This window comes from Macaca thibetana, chromosome 8 (genome assembly GCF_024542745.1).
Source record: "Macaca thibetana thibetana isolate TM-01 chromosome 8, ASM2454274v1, whole genome shotgun sequence".
In the NCBI taxonomy this organism is placed as follows: Eukaryota; Metazoa; Chordata; class Mammalia; order Primates; family Cercopithecidae; genus Macaca; species Macaca thibetana.
In genome coordinates, this window is record NC_065585.1 from 116,122,608 (window position 1) to 116,140,066 (window position 17,459).

A 17,459-nucleotide genomic window follows, 5' to 3' on the forward strand; every position below is an offset into this window, starting at 1 on the left:
ACCAACATCTCAGAAATCACCACTAAAGAAATTGTTCATGTAACCAACACCACCCGTTCCCTCCAAAAACCCATTGAAATAAGTAAGTAAATAAATAAACAAATAAATAGGCAAGTGCTACACATAACGGAATTTTTCTTTGGAGAGTCAATTTAGCAGCCAATGATATCATCTGGTACCTACAACAACCCTATAAAGTAGGTGTTATTATTATGATCCCCATAATAATTTTATAGCAGAGGAAACAGCTTCATGCAAGTAAATGAGGTCCCCCAGGGCTATCAAATTAGTGAATGGCAGAGCTGGATTAGTGGACAACAGACTGCAGAGCTGTGTAGTAAGCACTGCAGGATTCACCTTGGACCTGCTCTTGCTGCTTCACTAGTCAGGTCTCCTGGGCCACCAGAAAAGTCCAAGAGGAGTTGGGAGCACACGGGGCAGTTTAGCCAGTGCTTAAATACTGAGAGAGAAGCGGGGTTGGAGCCGCTGACCATAGACCAAGGACCTTCTTTAAGAGAAGCTTCCTAGCCTGGGCCCTCCATAATCTGGGCTTTGTCTTTCCATCTCCCTAGGACAGAATGGTTCATGCTTGGCATTTAAGGTGCAATGGGAGCCTCAGGGCAAGAAGATAAAGTACTTTTTACCTGTTGGTAAAAATAAAGCAGCGTGGTCCTGTCCTCCTTCAGACTCTCCATGAAGTCTTCCGGCAAGTAGCGGATTTGAAGGTCATACCTGCAACAGGACATTCAGGCTCTGGTTGACACAGAGAAGCTGGTGTCTGAAGAAAGGAGTAAGACCCCAAGGGCAGAAGCAAGTCCATCCCCCAGTGCAAAAGGAAGGGCTGCCTATGGGTCTCGTGGCCACCCATTCAGGGCTGGTTTTGCTCTTTCCCTCCTCCGTGGTTGGGCAGGGGACCATAAACGGGGAGGTGACTGGCAGGTGGTCAGAGCTAGCCCTGACTCTCCACCTTTCTCCTTCATGGCAGCTGTTTCTCTTAGGTGCATAGGCTAGCCCTGGACCTGGGCTTTCCATCTGCCCCACCCTTCTGTCTCTCTTCTACCCTAGCACTGTCAGCATCCTGTTTAGGGTTATCTTTAGGTGTCTGCTCTGGGATGGGGATAGTCTTTGAAGCCCAGGTTAGGTCTTGGAAAATACACGCATTTGATACTGGAGGAAGACTAAGCCTAGAATGCCACTCAGGTTTTGCTAGAAGTTTCTGAGGCAGGGGAGTGCTTTAAGGGAGGAACTCCCAGGGCCTCCCCACCCTAAATTCCTCTCCTCCCCACTTTCGAGCCCAGGAGTCCACTCCTACCTCCACTCGGCTTCCACGTGCAGACACTCATACTTGTCCTGCACCTCACCCACCGTCATCTGCGGGTGCAGCCAGTGGATCTCATCGGACTTCATGTGCTTCAACCTCAGCCCATAGCACTCAGCCAGCTGGATGTTGGGCCCAATCCGTCCGCTCAGCAGGATGGAGGTGATAATCTCCTGCAGAAGAGAAGAGAGAGGCTCGACTCAGGGGTGCCCTCCTTTGGGCTCCCACAATTCTCACACAGACCTGAAAAGCGTGATTCTCTAGGGTGGGATTCTGTCTTCATGTTCAATTTGTCTCTCATTCTCTAGCACTTAGGGGAAGATTTGTACACAATGGGCTCTAGCTGATAAATTGACAAATGGGTGAAATGAGGCAGAGATAGACGAACTGAGAGAGCAGAAGTGAAGGAGAAAATGCAGAGAGGCAACGAATACCAGAAATTTGCTTCTGCACCTCATTACAATCTAACCAATTAATAATTACCAATTAGTAATTACCAAAATTACCAATTACCAATTAATAATAGCATCCACCATGTGAACAGCATCTTCTGAGTGGCTTGCAATTCAGCCAGCATCACTGAGTTCCTATACCAGGCACTGCTAGGCCCTTTGTAGACATGATTTCATTGAATCCACACAACACAGGGCAGCAGGTGTTACCATCCCCGTGTGGCTGATGGAGAAACTAATATAGGTCCCACAATCCACGGAATTAAACTAGGATTTGGAATCCTGGGACACTAGAATCTGAGGATTTCTTCTAGGCCAAGCTGATTCATGGAGTGGTGAGGCTGGACAAGATAAGGACAAGATTCACTTGGAAGGATTAAGTGCCACAATCCCCACATGAGCAGGGACACAAGAAATGAGTGCTGGCAAGAAACCGGTGCCCTCTTGTTCCTGCTTTCTTGTTAACCAGAGGTTAATAGACTGCCTGTCTCCCAGCCTGATGCCACAGCTTCCTGGCCTAGAGCCAGATATGGATTAACAGGTGGGCCAACTGGGCAGCTGCCTGGAAGTCCATCTGTAAGGCCCTGCCTAGTTCTGAAATCACTTTGGTGCCATTTTTTTTTTTCTTGAGATGGAGTCTCGCTCTGTCACCCAGGCTGGAGTGCAGTGATGCGATCTCGGCTCACTGCAACCTCCGCCTCCCAGGTTCAAGCCATTCTCCTGCCTCATCCTCCTGAGTAGCTGGGACTACAGGTATGCACCACCACGCCTGGATAATTTTTTTTTTTTTTTGAGACAGAGTCTTGCTCTGTTGCCCAGGCTGGAGTGCAGTGGTTGGATCTCAGCTCACTGCAAGCTCCGCCTCCCGGGTTCACGCCATTCTCCTGCCTCAGCCTCCCGAGTAGCTGGGACTACAGGCGCCCGCCACCTCGCCCGGCTAGTTTTTTGTATTTTTTAGTAGAGACGGGGTTTCACCGTGTTAGCCAGGATGGTCTCGATCTCCTGACCTTGTGATCCACCCGTCTCAGCCTCCCAAAGTGCTGGAATTACAGGCTTGAGCCACCGCGCCCGGCCCTTGAGCCACTGCGCCTGGCCGATAATTTTTGTATTTTTAGTAGAGATGAGGTTTTATCATGTTGGTCAGGCTGGTCTCAAACTTCTGACCTCAAGTGATCTGCCCACCTCGGCCTCCCAAAGTGCTGGGATTCCAGGCATGAGCCACCGCGCCTGGACTTTGGTGCCATTTTAACTCAAGTTTCTCACATAGTTCCACATATTGTTGGTGAATTGAACTCACTCCTGACAGAGCTGAGAGTCCTATGGGATATAAATTTAAAAACCTGAAGTACTGACCTATCTCTGTTGGATATGTCTGCAATGTGCATGCCACCAAGCCTACATCAGCCTAAAGACTGAATAATGCATAATAGGTTGCTGTCAGACCAAAAAGAGGAGGAACACTTGATTAGATTTTACATTTTCTTAACATGCCTCCCAAGACAGTTTCTAATTTGGTAAATCAACTATAATCAGTTCCTTAATTGGAATGAAAAGGAGGCATATTATATTTCTCAGAAGGAAATAAATTTATTTCTCTCTCCACTAGGAAAATGTCATGCTAATATTTAGATAATCCTGGTTTGAAGGAATGTCCAGTTATTTGCTTGGCTGGACACCCATGTGTTTCGGGCCAGCTGCCTCTTGCTAGCCCTTCTGGACTCCAGGGAGTTGTGAAACTAGAAGACCCTCAGCCTGAAAAATCCCTTCCCCTTTAGGAAAGAAAATGCCCGTCACAGAGGGTGATGACTGCTCTGTGAGATAGATGGGGAAACGGAGGCACAGAATGCACTTGTGAACAGTTGTAACTAACCAGTGCAGGAATCAGAATTGAGGCCCTGGAGGGGAAGAAGACTGGGATCAGTGGCACTCCTACAGTGAGAGGCATCTGGTTGGGGGAGGAGTGCCAGCCTGTGAAGTCAACCATTTTGTCATCCTCTCTACCCATTTCTCCTGTCCCTGACCTTCTGCCCTGCTCTGTCCACTGTCATCCTGAATAATGCATTACTAAGAGCCCCCACGTCACTCCCAAGTCCCTCCTGGAGCCCCCACCTCTGGTGCTTTTGAACTTATAGTCCTCTCCTGCTCCAGCTGAAACCTACTTGGCTAATATCTAATTTCCTCAGGGCTAGAACCCCTGTGCTGTTGATGATCAAAAATCTCAAACATATACAAAGTAAACAGAAGAGTATAATAAACCCCCATGTACGCATCACCCAGCCTCAACAATTACCAACCTTCTGCCTTCTTGCTTCATCGATATCACCACTCACTCCCCAACTGTGACTCAATTATTACTTGTTTCCAGTTCTTATTTAAATGTAAAATTTATATATATTAAAATGCATAAATTGTAGCTATAAAATTTTGACACATGAATACAACTGTGTAACCCACATACCAATTAAGGTATAGAACTTTCCAGATCCCCAGAAAACTCCCCTATATCCCTTCGCAGTCCACCCTCATGGCCCACTCCCTCCCACCTCTCCAGGCAACCTTACCCTAGCCCCACCACTTTCAATTGGTTTCACCTGTTCTAGAACATCATATACATGAAATCATTTAGCATACAATTTTTTTGTGTCTTTTTCCACTCAGCATAATGTCTGAGATCCATCATGTTGTTGCATATATCAGAAATTCTTTCCTATTTATTGATTGGTAATATTCTGCTCTGTAAATGAATCACAATATGTTGATTCAGTCCTCTGCTTCTGGACACCTGGACTATTTCTAATTTTTGGCTATTGTGAATTAAACTACTATGAACATTAATGTACAAGTATTTTTGTGAATACACATTGTCATTTCCTGTGGATAAATGCTGAGAAGAGGAATTACTGGATCAAAGATAGATGTATGTCTGACTTGATAAGCAGCTGTCAGGATTATTCCATTTTATATTTCTCCTGTGTCATGAGACTTCTGTTACACCACATCTTCACTAACATTTGGTGTTGTCAGTCTTTTTAATATTAGCCATCTCAGTGGGTGCGTGGTGTCTCATTGTGTTTTTAATTTGCATCTCTCTGATGACTAATGATACTGAACATATTTTCTTGTGTTTATAGGCCATTCATATACCTTCCTTTGGAAAGTGGTTGTTTGAATCTTTTCCCCATTTTTTCTGTTGTGTTTTCATTTGTAGGAGAGTTGTAGGAGACTTTTATACATTCTAGATAGAAGTATTTTGTATGATGTATTTTATGAATATTTTTTCCAGGTCTGTAGTGTGCTTATTCTGCATTGCCTAATCTATGTCTTCTGACAGCATCTAACTTGTCAAAATTTTCTTTCATGGTTAGTGCTTTCTGTATCCTAAGAAATCTTTGCCTGCCTCCAGGCCATGAAGATATTCTATGTTTTCTTTTATAAGCTTCATAGTTTTAATTTTTAGTTTTGTGATCTATCGTGAATTTTTGTATATGGTATTCATTTTCAAAAATATAGATCTATGGTTGTTCAGCACTGGTTGTTGACTTTCCTTTCCCAAATGAATTGCTTTTGTCAAAAATCATTTGGCCATCTAGGTTTATTTCTGAACTCTCATTTCTTTTCTATTGATCTTTGTCTATACTGTACCAATATCAACCACACTGTCTGCATTACTGTAGCTTTACATGAGATCTTGAAGTCAAATAGGGTTAAATCTTCTGCTGTTCTCCATCCCCCAGATTATTGGGCTAGGTCTTTGCATGTCTACATAAATGTTAGAATCAGCTGGCCACTTTCTTTTTAAAAAGTCTGCTGCATTATGAGTGGGACTGTGTTAAATCTATAGCTTAATGGGAGAGAATTGGCATTTCTTTTAATGTTGAAATTTTTATAGAGTTTGGGTCATGCTATGTTGACCAGGCTGGACTTGAACTCTTGCACCTCAAGTGATCCTCCCACCTTGGCTTCGCAAAGTGTTGGGATTATAGGCATGAGCCACTGCACCTGGCCAGAATTGGCATCTTAACAGCATTGATGCCCATAATACATGAACATGGTATATCTCCCTATTTATTTAGGTCTTCTTTATTTTCTTTTAGTAATGTTTTATTGTTTTCAACACATATATATTGTGCAGGTCTTTTGTTAAATTCATTTCTAAGTAGTTTGTAAATTTCAAATTTATAAATTTTAGAAATTTGCTTCTATAAATTATTTTTAAAAATTAATGTTTTATTTTGGGGCTTACTGTCTCCATGATTTTCTGCTAATCTTCTTGCTGCTCTGCCAATCCCAAATTGTATCCTCTGACCCTTTAAGCTAGTAAGGCTGCAGATTTTTGTCCCTGGAGCCCTCTTCCAGACTGGAAAGCTCTCTCAGGCAAAAAGCAATAAACTTGCAGATCTCATTCATCACAGTTTAGCTCTCAAGAGTAGGTTTCCTTTTAGTTTATGCTTGCTATGGGCACTCACCAATGCCTGCAGAGAGTTCACTTTTATATTTCGTCCAGATTTCCTCATTGTTATCTGGAGAAAGATGAGTTTAGCCAAGCTATCCCATCATTTTTGAAATCTTTGTGCTATTTTATTAACAAATCTGTGTTCTCTGCAAATGGGAGAGGGTTGGGGATCAGAGAGCTCCTTTTAAGTCATGGATAACTGAAATGCAGACTAGCAATAGCCAGGAGCACAAGCCCTGGTGCCAGGCTGCAGCAGTGCCCCATCTACCCACCACCATCACCCAGCTGGATATGCTTGGATATATATTAAAGTTCTCTGGATTTGGTTTTCTCATCTAGAATATGGACAAAATAATAGTACCAATTTGGAATGCTTTTGTGAGGATTAAATTAGATAAAACTCTATAGAACGGTGCTTGGGCCAAGGTAAATACTCAAAAAACAAACAAACAAACAAAAAATAGCCCCCCAAACGACAAAATATTAGCCTTATTTTGACACAGCAATCTCCTACACAGGCTGGTGCTCTGTAAACCAGACTGGGAAAACAAAGCAAAATTCATCCTATTTTTCTCTCTCTCTACCTTTCTATCCTCTTTTTCCTTCCTTTGGAGGTGGTGGCAGGATTGGGGGTCAAAGGCCAAGAGAGATGATTGGAGTGATTAGGAGATTGTAAGCAAACAGGGGGAGTAAGCAAAGAACCAAACAGGGGGAGGGAGCAAAGAAGTAACCAAACAGGGGGAGTGAGCAAAGAAGTAAATGTATTGAGGATAATGGAAGACTCTTAAGGAGATGGGGAGCCTAGAGAGTCTAGCCAACCTATCTCATCACTTTTGAAATCTTTGGAGGTGAGGGATTGGAATTGGAAGTACTGGTGTGACTCATGGTTTTATAGATAGAAAGAGATACACACACACACACACACACACAGAGAGAGAGAGAGAGAGAGAGAGAGAAAGAGAGAGAGAGAGAGAGAGAGACTGAGCTTCATTTATAGAAAGGACTTAGAAGCAGTGACAGCCCATAGTGATTGCACACCCAGCACCAAGTTGCAGTTTTCAAATATCCTTCTCCTTTTAAAGAATCCAAAGCTCCTTGTAGAAATGGCTGATTCCAGGGCCAGGGGCAAAAGGACAAGATGAGAATGTTATTTTGTGTCATATGAAAACAAAGTGTTTAGGGAAAATTGGGGACTCATAACAACAAATCAGGATTAGCCTGAAGGAACTCACATGGGGCACATCTAGGATAACTTAAGTATTAAAATATATGATAGGAATGAGTTACATCCTGCCAAAAAAAAAATAGAATCTAAGACAGATAAATAATTGGGGAAGAAGAAAATACTCTTCCATGTGTAGAATGCCAAGTAATAAATGTAGAAGAAGGATGGAAATAGAAAGTCACCATTTGGCCACAAACTTAGTGTTGGTTGATTCAGGCAGGATTCATCAATGGGTGATGAAGCTGGAGGGTGGAGGTTTGATGATGAATAGGACATTGACATGGTCTCAGTGCTTTCAGTCACAGAATGTACTAATCAAATGCACACACACATAAAAAACCTGGCAGACACAAACAACCAGATCATCACGGTTTACATCCCGAGTGGTGGAACAGGTAAGCACAGTGGGCTTCCTGCCTCGATGCACCAAGAAGAGAGCAGCAAGGTTGCTTAGATCTTCCTGCCATGAGTCTGTGGCCTGATCTCGTCATGAGACCAGAGACCCAGGATGAGGAGCCTCCTCGGGGACCTATAGAACAAAAGGACTGTACTCTTTTGGATTGAGAAACTCTCCCAGATTGGAGGAGACTAAAGGGATATGACAGCTGAGTGCAATGTGCGCTCCTGGATCAGACAGGAAAAACAGACACTGCTGGGACAGTTGGTAAAATCTGGATGGCATCTATGGTGTAGATGGTAGTGTTATAGCAATGCTGACTTCCTGATTTAGATGCATGCAGCATATCTTCTGTAGGAGCATGTCCCTGTTTGGGGAGATAAACCCTGGAGCATTCTGGTGATGGGGCAGCACTGCTCCAAGTTGCTCTCAAATAGTTCAGAAAAAAGAATAACAATAATGGGCATATTTGTGTATGTGTATGCATGTATGTCTGCTTATGAAGAGATACAGCTGGTAATACAGAAAATGATAAATTTAAACCATTGAGGATTCTGGGAGAAAGCAATATGGGAGTCCTTAGCCCTGTTTTTTTCCAACTTCTTAAAAAGTTTGAAATAATTTCAAATCAAAAAGAGAGAAGAGACTCTGGTGAGGGAGATTCCCAGCCACATGAGAAGTAAAGGCACCATATCAAGGGGTTGAATAAGACTTGTATCAGGCCAGACATGGCCTTGCAGCTTCTCTCCCACCCATAGTTTCTAAGAGGTGTCAGACTGAATCCAGCTAATGGTTCTAGTGATGAAATTCTCCAGGACACTGCTTGCACAATTTTTTTTTCAGATTTCCTTCTAAGAAGCAACCAATTTCTGTTGTAGACATGGTGGAGAAAAGTTTAAATCGAGGTCCTTGGGGTTGAAATTCATTAAGAGACTCTTTACCCAATGTATCCTCATAGGAAGACAGATTTCAGCTTCAGGTAAGGAAGACCTTGGGAGCTTTCTAAGCATGAAATGCACTATTTGGGAGGTGCCTGGTGCTGGGCAGATTCTTATCAGTGGTGCATTCTTTCCTGGGGGGGGGGAACCCGAAGTTCTTGGGAGAGAGGGAGCTTTATCAGATGGCACTTGCACCTGCCACCAATGTCACCACTGCTGGTTACTGATGGTGTATCATAAAGAATCTGATGAGTCTTTGTCCTTGGTTCTGCAGAGGAGGTGTTTAAACCCTTGGAATTTCCTAAGAGTTAGGATGGCCTTTGTATTTCACTGTAGGTTCCTCAGACCACACCTGGATCTACACTAATGAGGTGATTCATGGTGCATCCCTGCTAGCCTCAGGATGGGGACTGCAGTGCTGGAAAGACCAACTGGGTAATTAGAGAGTTGAAGCTCTGAGCCACATGGTTTAGCCTGACCTCCAGAGAGGGAAGGGGAGCTGGATATTGAGTTCAATGATGTGGCCAATGATTCAATCAACCAACCAATCAATCAACCATGCCTGTAAAATAAGGCCTAATAAATTCCCAGATACCAAAGCTCAGGTGAGCTTCCTGGTTGGTGATGAACATCTTGTTGGTTTGTCTGGAGGGCAAAGCCTTCTGAGGATATGAAACCTTCCTGGTGGGGGTCCCTCAGACCTGTCCTCTCTGTTTCTTCATTTGGCTGGCTCTAATTTATATGATAAAACTGTAAGGATAGCACTTTCCTGCATTCTGTGAGCTCTTTTAGGAAACCATTGAAACTGCTGGGATAGTGGAAACCCCCAAATTTGTAGCCAGTTGATCAGAAGTGTGAATGGCCTGGGAATCCTGGAGCTTCCAACTGGGGTGTGAGGGGAGGGGGTCTTGTGGAGGATGCACCCTCAGCCTGTGAAGTCTGAGCTAACTCCAGAAGTGCATTGTGGCAGGACTGCATTGCAAAGTGTGCCAATCCTTTAGGCACACAGAGGCGAGGGGAAACAAGGTGTTTGACCATGAGTGACACAGAAAGAGCTCTAACTTTGGAGTCATACAAATGAGGGTGAGAACCCAACTTTGACACGTACTTCCAACAGGATGACAAGCTCCCTGAGCCACAGTCCCCTCCCTGCAGCCCTCCAGCCTTATCATGCCAAGCTGCAGAATGGCTTCTTCATTTAAAACATCAGCAACTGTCTATGACACACTCACTACACAAAACAGAGCTAGGGGCTCTCGTGCACACACATAGACCCTTGCCCCAAGGAGCTTCTTACATTTTGTAGGTAGGAGGAAAGGTATGGTGTAAATGCAGTGGGGGTGGCCAGATTGGGGTAACAGAAGGGTCAGTGCTGAGATTTGAAATGTTCTCACCTGCACTGGCTCTTGCACAAGCACTGCCTTCCTCAGCCTGAATCCTCTTCTCTATTATTCTAATATGTACACAGCTTCTCAGCAAACAGTGGGGGCAGCAAGATCAGCACTCTACCCAGAGCTCCTCAACTGCTACCACTGAGTCAATGCTTTCTCTATTAATAGATCACTTTAAAAAAATGACAGTATACAATGATTACTCACTAGATTGCCATATATGCCATGATTTTTAAAAACTGTCTTAATTTTATCAGTTGCTATTTAGGTAAGCCCAGGACTCTTTTTGCTACAGGAAGACCTTTGCTTCTTCCCACAGGAGGGCTTCCAGGCTCTCCGACTGCCCATGGCTCACAGCCTGGTTATTAAGAGTCTTTGAATGCTTTCTGGCAAACATTAAAATGTCTATAGCTTTTCCTCCTGCTTGGCTAACACTGATTTAGTTGCTTTATCAAATAGTGTAAAGACTTCAAACTACCTTTGTCTCTCTCCCTATTCTCTGGCCTTTCTTCCTGTAGGTCAGAAACAAAGAAGCAATGAGACCGGATGTCTTGTCTCTGCACTCTGGATAATCTACTTCCAAAAAGGAAAAGATGGTTGAAGGAATTAATTACTCAACTCACTTTCCTTCTCTTTTGTCAGTGCTCATCCATTTATAACTTTCTTCAGTGATCTCTATTGTCTCACTATTTTCTCAGGCTCACCTATTTCTAATAAAATAACTCGCCTTTTTGGCTTTTTTCTTAATAAGCTTATTAAACATGTTTGATGTCAGTGGCTGGGTTTTTGGAAACAATATGACAGCTGGGTCCCTTACTGTCCTCCACCAGGATTGCTCTCACTCAAAGAGTGGCCCTTGCCTAAGGTCACACCCTTCCTGGGGGCCGTCCATATCCAGTGACTGGTCAACTCAAGGTCATAATACCTATGTCCTTTCATCCTGATTTGGGATAGCTCTTCTGGGCTCCAGGGCTCCATGTGGAATGGGCTGAGGCCTTTGCTCTGGCTGCATCCCAGCCCAACTTTTCCCTCTGCCCTGTCCTGCTTTCTTCCCGCCTACTAGCTATGTGCCTTGGGAGCTCCCATCAACATGCTTCCTTCATGCAAGCCTCCCACCCAGGTCTGCTTCCCAGGAACCCGACCTGGGACAGTGGCCTGCAAACTGCTTCCCAGGCTTAATTCAATTCACCCTCCTTACTCTTTCCAAAGTATTCTTTTTTGTTTGTTTGTTTGTTTTAGTAAGATGACTATACTTAACATTTTAATAAATAAACTACACTTAAGCTTTTGTTGAAAAATGTCTTAGGCCAGGAGTGGTGGCTCACCCTTGTAATTCCAGCCCTTTGGGAGGCTGAGGCAGGAGGATCACCTGAGGTCAGGAGTTCGAGACTGGCCTGGCCAACATGGTGAAAACCTGCCTCTACTAAAAATACAAAAATTAGCCTGGCATGGTGGTGCATGCCTATAATTCCAGCCACTTAGGAGGCTGAGGAAGGAGAACCACTTGAACCCGGGAGGTGGACGTTGCAGTGAGCCAAGATCGCACCACTGCACTTCAGCCTGGGCCACAAGAGCAAAACTCTGTATTAAAAATAAAAACAAGTCTTGCTTAAATTTTATTTAAGAAGGTGTCACTCTGAGGTTGAGGACAAAATCAATGCAGGTGATTCTGGTGGAAAGTCCCTCATTGGTTCCTCATTTTCTGTACAATCAGATAAGACCCAAATTAATGAACACGAGGCATAAACCTCCCTTTGGGGTTTTTTTCCCACACGTTCTTTCCAGTCCCATCCCCTCTGAACCCACAGTGTGCTCCGTGCCTGGTCTCCAAAGTTGCTCTCTTTCTTCCCCCAACACAGCATGCTCTTGCTTTCCTCTGTGCCGAACACATTCAATTCTTCCTGCCTGGGGGACCCCTGGCTTCCCTCTCCCCCTTGTCCTCTCCTCCTGGTGAACTCCCAGTTATCCTTTCAGGCCCAGTGAGCACTATGATGGCCCCTGGGAAGCCTTCCCTGACTCCCCGTGATAAGGTTTTTGTTTCTTCCCCTGGATTCCAAAAACTTTACACGCCTATCTAGTAAGATACCATTATGGGTTGAACTGTGGCTCCCCAAAAAAGATATGTTGAAGTCTTAACCTCTAGTGCCTTAGCACGGGACTTTATAGGGTCTTTACAGACTCATCAAGTTAAAATGAGGTCATTTGAGTGGGCTGTAATCTAAAATGACTGGTGTCCTTATAAAAAGGGGGAAGTGTGAATGCAGACAGAGACGTGCACACAGGGAGATGATGTAAGATTTGAGTGATGCAGCTGCAGGCCAAGGAGTGTCAAAGACCACTGGCGAATCCCCAGCCAGGGAAGGGCAAGGACGGGTTCCCCTATGGGCTTCAGAGGGAGCACGGTCCTGCTAACACCTTGATCTTGAATTTCTAGCCTCCAGAACTGTGAGACAATACCTTTCTGTGGTTTCACATCACTCTGTTTGTGGTGCTTTGTTGCAGCAGCCCTAGGAGACCAATACAGACATGGACCAATTAGAGCTAAAACAACTCTCCATGTCTGACCTTGGGGTAGACAGACACAGACAGCTGTTTTACTTTTAACTGGTATATGGTTATGAGAATTTTAATAAATTTTACTACCTATCTGGACAGCGATTCCCCAATGATATCCCCTGTGGGGGCCCAGGCTTTTGGCTTCCTAAAGGTTCACTGAAAAATCACTGAAATGAGGCAGATTGATTAAAAGGAGAAAAGGCATACAAATTTACTCAATATGCATACACAGGTCCCTTCAGAATGAAGACCCAAAAACAGAGGAGAAACTGTCCATTTTTATGCTTAGGTTTAGCAAACAATGGATAGTCATGTAGAAATATGATCGGAGGAGAAGGGTCTGATCTAATGTTAACAGGCTGAGTGGGGAAACCCAGACAGGCCTGTCTGTCTAGATTCTTCTTGGCCTCTCTGAGCAGTGTTCCTTCCTGCTGGGTGCAGGGCAGGCCCTCTCTGGAATCAAGGTCTTATGACCTATAGTCAAACAATGTAGGTCAGATAATTTCTTTATGGCCTGTTTCTACACAGAATATTTTTAGGTTTTATGGCTGGCTTTCTGTTAGGGAAAAGAGGTTCTGGTTTCTGTGACCCACCTCGGGAAGACAATCCTAGTCAATCCTAGTTTCTATGGCGCCTCGGGGCAGAGTGGGGCTGAGAGACAGGGGGCAGGAGAAAGTAACAGAAAAGCTTTTGCTGCTGAGGCCTTCATTTGGGGGTATTGTTTTCTGAGCCCCAACAGTTCTCTCTCCTCAAAGAGATTATAGTAAAGATTTAAATGGATTTCCAGTTATTTTTAGAGGACAGACTAATATATGTTGGAATGTGATGCTATACTGAGACTGGCTTCAAGGTCAGAACAACTGACTGCCTTTATGTGGGTTACAGACACATAAGAGCCTAGCACAATGGTAGGTGCAGAGCAGGTGCTCAAAAAATGGTAGCTAGCACTGTGATGGGCAAAGGGGGAAGGATGAACACGGCTCAAGGGTCAAGTCAACCTGAGGAGATGATTAACCCAAGAAGTCTAGAATTAAGACATGAAGATGGGAGCCGGAAATGGAGCCTGGGGTCCTTGGGCCAGAGGCACCTCCCTTGACTGGGTGGGAACTGACGCCTGGGAAGACCCACCTCCTGGGAGCAACTGTACAGTAGTGGCTCTAAAGGCTTCCAAAGGCTGAGCCCTGTAGAGGGGTACAGGCAGTTGAAGGAAGAAATCCCTGAAGAAAGGGATCTGAGGCCCTTTGTGAGCTGGAACCAGCACCAGCAGCCGGTGGGTGAAGTGCAATCAAGGAGCCTCATAGGACGATCAGGTCATGACCACGCCCGATCCGGCCATGCCAGTGACCCGGGGTGAACAATGCAAAGAAAAACAACTTCCTTCTGCTTGGAGCAAGAGAATCATGAAGGATTTTATGTTCCCAGGGCAAGAGCTAGATAGCAGGCTCTTCCCTTGCACCTTCTGCTATGTGTGAAGACGGGAAGTAGAGCTCTGAGAAGGTAGAAAAAAGGCTGAAAAGGTAACAAATGGCCTTTTCTTTAATCAACTTGAGCAGAATATAAGTGTCTCTGAAAAATAAAAATGTTCTGTTAAAAATGAGACCATTCGGTCAAAAATTCTGATTTACCCATAAACTGTAGAAAGGGCTCTTGACGCCACGCTGAGATTGAGGAGGGATGAAAAACAATAAAGATCAGTTGGGAGAATACCAGGTGGCTTTCGTAGATTTTTTCCCCCTCAAAGCCCCCTACTAAAATATCTTTTAAAGCAGTTACTATACAGTTCTTTCGGGTGACCTGCAGTGTTTGCCTCAGAGCAGGAGGGGCAGGTGTCACTCCAACATGACAAGTAAAGTTTTATTTTTCGCGTGGGGTCTGGGTTCAGAGCATTCGTTGTACCGTAATGCTTCCTAATTCACATCAGTGAATTTCAGCAGGGTCCCACTGGCACTTGGGGCAGGAGGATTCTTTGTTGTATGGGACCGTTCACCCACGGCAAGAGCCCACCCACCAAATCCCAAGCCCCAGCCCCAATCATTGTGAGAATCATGACAATGTGCCAACTATAATGGGCCCTACACATTTCCCAACGCTGACTTCCAGGAGGTGTGGAACGGTTCCCAGGGAGAAGTGCTGACTCACATATTCAGTGAGCCTCTATTTTCTTCTGCACATACCCCCTAATGACATAATAAAAGCTTTTAAAGGGACAAAGGGTCCACTCATTGCTATACATCTGGGTACACTGGTCTGTGTGTGCCTGAATGGGGGTACCAGCAACAGATACTATGATCTGAACTGATGGTCATAATGGGTCGAATGGTGGCCCCCAAAAGATATGTCCAGGTCCTAACCCCAGAATCTGTGAATGTGATCTCATCTGGAAAAAAAATGGGGGGCATTTGCAAAGCCTAGAGCCACCAAAAGCCTAGAGCCACCAAAAGCAGGGAGAGGCAGGGAGAGATCCTCCCCTAGAGCCTTCAGGAGAACTGAGTCCCTGCTGACACCTTGATTTGGGGACTTCTGGCCTCCAGAACTGTGAGAGAATCATTTCTATTGTAAGCCACCAGGTTTGTGATAATTTGCAAAGGCAGCCATAGAAAACCGATACACTGGTTATATACATTCTGAGTTCGCAACACATGTAAGGGATCATTCTAAAAAAAGTGATTGAAGAACAAAATAATACAAGTGAGCATAACTTAACACCCTGAAAGCATTCATTTTGAGATGATAAAAGTCTCTAACAAGGACATTCAGCAATGCAACTACCAGATTAAAAATAGAAACGAAAGCCCAGGCACCTGACTACCAATTTGTGGATGCAATGAATGTGAGCGTGGAGATCCACAGAGGCCCAGAACCTGCGTGTCTGCCTTGTGCTGGCCTCTGTAGGTGTCTGTGTGGGGGTGGGCCGGACTGCAGAGCACACACAGGAAACAGGGAGGGGGTGCAGAAGCAGGAGGTCCTTGTGAATATACCTTTTTAAATATCGTGGCACTGGGTTGTGGTTTCCTGGTTGAACTCTTTCCTCTTTTTCAGGGACTGTTTTCATGCATGGGAGACTAGCCTTGTGTGCTTCCATTTATTCTCTCTAGGGTAGTCTTTGTTTCAAAAATGGCAACTTAGCAGGACAAGTAACCTCCTCCTCCCTACCTCTTGCACTGAGACCTTGGGCCCTACTCTAGCAGCATCTGAAGGAGGGTGACAGATATTGTTCCAGATACAGAGAACCTGAGCCAATGGACTGTGGGCCAGAGACTGCTCTTCCAGGCACAGGGAACTGCCGGCCTATGTCCCGGTCATCTTGAGCTGCTCTAACAAATCACCCTGACTGGGTGCCTTAAACAACAAGCATTTATGTCTAAATAGCTCTGGAGCTGGGAGTCTAAGATCTAGGTACAGCAGATTTGGTTCCTGGTGCGAGCTTCCTCATTTACAGAGGAAAGCCCTCTCCTTGTGTCCTCACGTGGCTGAGAGACAGACAGACAGACAGACACACACACACACACACACACACACACACACACACACAGAGAGAGAGAGAGAGAGAGAGAGAGAGAGAGAGGAACCTAGCCTCTTCCTCTCTTTTAAGGACACTAATCCCATTATAGGGCCCCCACTCTCATGACCTCACCTAAGCCCAATTACCTTCCAATACCCCTACCTTCAAATACCATTACATTGGGGGTTAGGGCATCAACATATGGATTTGGGGGTGAGGGGACCTAAACATCCAGTCCATAACACCCTGTGCACCCTGTGTCTGGTTGAGTAACAATTGATTAAACTCAAAGCTAACTGGGATAAGTGTGTGATGGGTGTAGGGAGCGAAGGGCAAAGTCAATGGGTTCTGACATCTGCAGTCTGCCTCTGGGGATTTCTGGAAAGGAATGTATGATCACTGAATGCACGCGGGTGGTGGTGAGGACAGGCACGTGTAGACCAGGCTGCATTTGGAACTGGACAGCTCTCCTCATGCAATGCCCAAGGACACCCCTGCAACCTGGAATCCCTGCTGCGGGCAGGAGGGATGCATCCAGACTGGGTGGGAAGGGCACAGGATAGCTGCAGCCTCTGCCCTTCCTGGGGATGTGAATGTGAATTCTGAGTGGGGTGATACTTCAGGACAAAACAAGGATGAATCTTGAACCCAGGTTTCCAGCTTGGTAGAAACTGGCTGAGGGAGAAGGTTTTGGATGTAGGACCCCATCGGCACCTCTGAACAACACCATACCCCAGATGAATACCTCTTCTTCTGCTTAATGCCTTCCTGGGTGAGAAAAGATGGTCTCGTGACAGGAAGAGATGAGCACATGAAGAGAGTGGGTCAACTAGAGGAAGCTGGAGGGAGAAAACACCACGAGCCAGCCGGTCAGTGTGCCAGGCAGGGAGAGGAGAGAGCAGAGCCATGTCATTATCATGTCATTGTCACCCATATCATGATACATTTGAGACTGGCAGGGGCACTGAAGATAGTCATCCCTGGACAATGTAAGGAAACTGGGGCTGAGACAAATCAGGACATATGACTTGAGAAGAAGAGAGAGCAGAGGGAAAGGAAGGAGAGACAGAGAGAGAGAGAGGAGGAAGAGACATAGGAGGAAGAGGAGAGAGAAGGAGAAGGAAAAAGAGGACGAGGACAAGAAGAAGAAAAGGAAGAAAGAAAGAAGGGAGAAAGAAGAAAAAAGAAAGAGAGAAGAAAGAAGAACAAAGAAGAAAGAAGAAAAAG

The 17,459-nt window shown here is 45.1% G+C and overlaps 2 protein-coding genes across 5 annotated transcripts in view; both read right to left on the reverse strand.

The window, feature by feature from the left end:
• The window catches only part of EPHX2 (epoxide hydrolase 2), a 163,921-nt gene that overhangs the window by 129,316 nt on the left and 17,146 nt on the right, over positions 1 to 17,459 (reverse strand). The gene's annotated exons all lie outside the window — the stretch shown is intronic.
• The window catches only part of PTK2B (protein tyrosine kinase 2 beta), a 135,878-nt gene that overhangs the window by 39,861 nt on the left and 78,558 nt on the right, over positions 1 to 17,459 (reverse strand). For all 4 annotated transcript variants that reach the window (XM_050802426.1, XM_050802428.1, XM_050802429.1 and 1 more), the window contains 2 exons: positions 1,313 to 1,491; positions 645 to 732 (listed from right to left, as the gene is read on the reverse strand). In XM_050802426.1, the coding sequence (XP_050658383.1) occupies positions 645 to 732; positions 1,313 to 1,491 (267 nt within the window). The remainder of the gene's footprint in view (positions 1 to 644; positions 733 to 1,312; positions 1,492 to 17,459) is intronic.